At 39.0% G+C, this 4945-nt stretch overlaps 1 protein-coding gene across 1 annotated transcript in view; it reads left to right on the top strand.

Annotated features, from left to right (window-relative positions):
• The window catches only part of nherf1a (NHERF family PDZ scaffold protein 1a), a gene marked incomplete in the record, with an annotated part of 64992 nt that overhangs the window by 49657 nt on the left and 10390 nt on the right, over positions 1–4945 (top strand). The window contains 1 exon segment of the mRNA XM_014024027.1: positions 4500–4653. Within this exon segment, the coding sequence (XP_013879481.1) occupies positions 4500–4653 (154 nt within the window).

The following is a 4945-nucleotide window of genomic DNA, read 5'->3' as shown; positions in this document are numbered from 1 at the left end:
GTCTTGACCATGTCTACATGCCTAAATGCACTGAGTTGCCGCCATGTGATTGGCTGATTAGAAATTAAGTGTTAACGAGCAGTTGGACAAGTGTACCTAATAAAGTGGCCGGTGAGTGTAGATATGATGTCCATTCCTCTTTAAAATATTTTAAAAACTGTTCATGATTGAGCAATGATGCATTAAATCTCCAATTTATGTTTGTTTTTATTTCTTTCTTATTAACTAAAGTTAAAGAGACTGGTGCATGATCACTGACAGCAATAGGGTGCATCTCACTCTCTGAAATATTGGTCAGCATCTCACTGTCTGAAATATTGGTCAGCAATGAACTGCTGACTAAAAAATAGTCCAGGTGAGAATAAGAGTGATGAACATGTGAGAAGAACCTATATTTTTGTTGTCAGGATGAAGAGCACGCCATGCATCGCAAAGTCCATAATCACTCCTATATTGTTTAACTATGTTTGTGGATTGCCAGCTGAGCTGAGCTCCAGAGCCGTATTCATCCTGTCAATGTTATTATTTAGACCAAAGTTGAAATCGCCTCCAAGAAGCAGTGAGCAATCCAGGTGATTTGATAGAACAGAAAAGAAATCATGAAAAAAATTAGGTATCATCCACATTTGGACCATATATGCTTGCAATACAGTATTTTTGGCTAAATAGAGAAAATTTTACTATTATACATCTACCCTTTGGGTCAATAACTATCTAATACTGTGAAGTTGATATTTTTATGTATTAATATTGCTACCCCTCTTTGTCTTGAATTATAACAGGCTGAGAATACATTAGGGAACTCAGGAGATTTAAGATCATCCACAGTTGAATTTAATTTATGTATTTCTTGTAGTAATACAACATCTGCCTTTAATCTTTTAAGCTGGTTAAAAACTCTATATCTTTTCTGTTGCGTACCAGCTCCGTTTAAATTCCATGTGACAAACCTTAAACAACCCATCGCAATATTTGTGAGAATAAAATTAAACCACGCCCGTTATCATAACAGTAGGGATACTCAGGGACAGTCATTGACAGTGGGTGATGATTAGTCAAGATTTTGAGAATACCTATGTAGCATGTAAGATATATAAAAAATGTATGTGATGTGTTTGAAGTTAAATGAAGCATATGTTTTATTAAGTATTTGGATGTATGGAATATGAGCATGTGTGGGTTTGTGCGCTTGTGTACAAGTAATTGTTGTKTTAGAAATAAAGAAAWAARRRAAAAAATRWKRTGRTRRWRARRWGAWAAAAWMMCAAAAAGAACAGAAYAGAACAGAAAAAGAACAGAAAAAAGAACCCACCACAAACACAAAAAGTAGCCACTGTGCTCACCAAATGTGTACCCACCTACCAACTGTGCTTACTTAACATTATAACTGGTGATTAAATGTAGTAATAATAATGATAATAAATCCGAGTTTCACTAACCTTGGCGTTAGATCTAATACAGCCAAGGAGTGATCTCAGGGTCTCTAAACAACTGGCCATTAATATACAGTTTATCTATTGCTATTGTAGCTCTGCAGCCTTCAGCTAAATGCTTTTTTCTGATGGGAAACAAAACACGACGGCGATCGAGGTATACTTTAGAGAACTGATGGTTAACACTGAAGCTAGTACCACGTAGCTCCCTCCCACAGCTAATAACCTGTTCCTTCTGTTTGAAATGCTCAAATTTTGCAACAATAGCCCGTGGTCGTTTGCTGTCGTGTCTCTTACCTCCCATCCGATGTACACGGTCGAAGGTGATGTTGTTTACCATCTCACTGGAGAGTTTCAGCTGGTTCTGAATGAAGCTCCGTACTGTAGCCTCTGGGTCCTCATTAGCTTTCTCTGGGATGCCGGAGAATACGAGGTTGTCCCTCATGCTTCTGGCCTGGATGTCTAAGATGGTTTCCTTCATCTTTTTATTATCTCCAGACAGCTGTGACATCCCCTCAGTGAGTTGAGACAATTTTGCTTTCAACTCAGTGTTTTCGCTAACTAGTGTAGCTACTTGCTCCTGACTAAACTCCAGGGATACCTTCAGAGCCTGGAATTCCTTATGCAGCACCTCCACTAAAGCTAGCCGATTATCTAAACCGCTTAGCTTTTGATCGATAGACTCCAGTATGTCCTTAAAACCTGTTGTTTCTGGAGAAATATTTGAAATATCGTCAGAGCTTGCCGAGCGATTCCTCTTTGATGTTGGCATGCTAACTGACATGCTAGCTGCGCTGCCAGAGGTATGTTTCGGTTTGCCCATGACTATTTTTTCAAAAACACTCATCGATTAAAAACTCCAGACTCTCCACAGTTTCTCCGTCCAGTTTGTTATAATGAAAAGCCAATTAATAAAAGTTATGACGTTGTAGATTATAAATACCTTAAACGTATTAAATTTATATAGTATATTTACCTGAGAACCAAGCTTACCAGTACATTATCCCTTAGTTCAGAGGTTCCCAAACTTTTTATCTTCTGGCCCACAAAATATTCTTGGTAAAAACTTGTGACCCCAAATATTGCTGAGTACATGAACTTTGTTAATAACCCTAAAAACAAAGGCTACACAAATATGAATACTTACTTATACTGTACTTATTTTGTGTTTTTTGTAATAATTACAGCGAAAATATTACATCACCAATTATTTTATTACCCTTTAAATAGATTTCTGAAGTGCAGTGGTTGTAAAATTTTTCAGCTTTTGACCCACAAAATAACAGTAGCAGAGACCTGTGTCCACAACTATTTTTGGATGATAAACATTTGTATCAGGTCAGCTAAACATGGGCATAGTAACAATATTTATTCTGCATTTATACATTTTAGGCAACTAAGGCAAAAATGTAATTAATATGGAAAATCTTTTCAGGACCCCACCTTGATGTTTCAGGACCCCACTTAGATTCCCGACCCCAACTTTGGGAACCACTGCCTTAGATGATTAAGCTCGTTGAGAACTCAGCAGCTCAGCAGCTCATGCAGCTCAGCAGCTCAATACCACCTCATCCTAGTGCAAACATTTTGTCGAAAAATGCAATTTTTTTCGAAATTGACGTGTTTCCATTGAGCAAATTCTAATTTGCGCATTTTCATGGTCAATGGAAATGCAGCTAATGATCCTAGGAGCTATGTTGTCCAGAGCTTCATTCACCCAGTAGGGTGACCCAAGGCAAACAGGTCCTAGGTGAGGGATCAGACAAAGTGCAGCCCAAAGACCCCTATGAAGAGTGCAACAGATGGACTGAACTCAGTGTTCCCTTTGACTAAAACAGTCACATCTTCCTAGTTTCCTTACAGACAATGACCTTGGTCTAAAACTCTGCAGGTGATAGGGATTTACTGAATTAATGTTGGACTCATGCAAACGTACCTGCATTGATTTGGTTGTATGTTGGTTAACTTGGGAAATTTTATAATCCTGGATCATTTTATTCGAAATATTTGGTCTTTGATGGCACAGTGGCTCAGTTGGTAGAGCTGATGCCTCTCAGCAAGAAAGTTGTTGGATCAAATCCTGGCCTGGAGATCTTTCTGGGTAGACTCTGCATGTTGCGTGGGCTTTCTCTGGGTACTCTGTACCCACCGTCGATAAGTGTTAGAGCAGGGAATCAGGAAAAGTTAGAAGACTGCAAGGCGCCAGCAGCCATATCCAACGAGATTAGTGCTTCTGCATAGTTGAATAAACAACATATCATGATGACCTGCTTATTCTCTACTGAGAACTCTGAAATCAACTGAAAAAAATGAATCAGTGTTATATTGAGCAGAAACCTTGTTTCAACTTAAACATTTTATGATGATTACTTCAAACATGTATACATTTCGCTTTTGTAATCACACTCCCATTTGTTAGTTTAGTTAAAGGAAAGATTTTCTCAAGAAAAATCCACAATTATATTACTGTGTTTAAAGTAAAATAAAAACAGTGATTTGCATCAAACACAATAAAACATTGTAATCACATTCTCTGTAATACTTATAAATCTTAAGGCACAATGATGGAAAAGAAGTTGTACTTCTGCCATGTGACTGTGATAAGCATTATCTCTGACTAACAGATGCATAAACATTCTTAGTTAAATGACAAATGAATCACAAATAATGAAGATTATTCTGTTTATTATCTGATTAAGAGGAAGAGAACGTCTTTTCCACGGTTGGAGTGACCTGTCACGGTCTAACTTAAGTTCAGAGTGGAACAGGGTTTTTGTCTCTTTGAAGGCCCGTCAGACCTGCTTCAGACAGTAATTCTTGTTATTCTACTTGAGCTGACCCCTACACCTGCCTTCCTCTCACAGACAGAAAACATGGCTGTTAGGTTAGCTGTTAACTCTAAATTGGGTTTAGGTAATGGATGGATAAAGTTTGGTCTTCATGGTGGAAGTAACAGCTGGTTGAACATAATAAAAACTGACCGTAGACAAATCAGCTGTAAATGTTGTGTAGGAACTAAACTGAGCTGGACCACATGGTGGATGATGAGCTGTGTCCTGTCCTCAGGTTAACAGCGTGTCGGTGCTGGGCCTGCAGCACTCAGATGTGGTGGCAGCCATCAAAGCTGGTGGAAGTGAGACCAAACTGTTAGTTGTCGACGCCGAGACCGAGGAGTTCTTCAAGAGGTGCAACGTCCTGCCCACAGAGGAGCACGTCAGCGGTAAGAGCAGCTCCGGTGTCACGTACTATCAGGCAGGATTAGTGGGTCAGTGGGTAACTTCTGGCTCAGAGTGGGATTACAAGTGTCAGAAAGCTGGTCTGGATTAGAAACACACATGTAAACACACCGCATCTTAATTCATCAGTGGCCTTAAAAATAAAATCCACCTGTGAAGAAGTGATCACTGCAGGAAACGTGATCACTCTCAAATCAACTTGCACATACTGTATTTGTGTGTGTGTGTGTGTGTGTGTGTGTGTGTGTGTGTGTGTGTGTGTGTGTGTGTGTGTGT

This window comes from Austrofundulus limnaeus, unplaced genomic scaffold (assembly GCF_001266775.1).
Source record: "Austrofundulus limnaeus strain Quisiro unplaced genomic scaffold, Austrofundulus_limnaeus-1.0 Scaffold404, whole genome shotgun sequence".
Lineage (NCBI taxonomy): Eukaryota > Metazoa > Chordata > Actinopteri > Cyprinodontiformes > Rivulidae > Austrofundulus > Austrofundulus limnaeus.
This window is presented reverse-complemented; position numbering and strand designations above follow the sequence as displayed.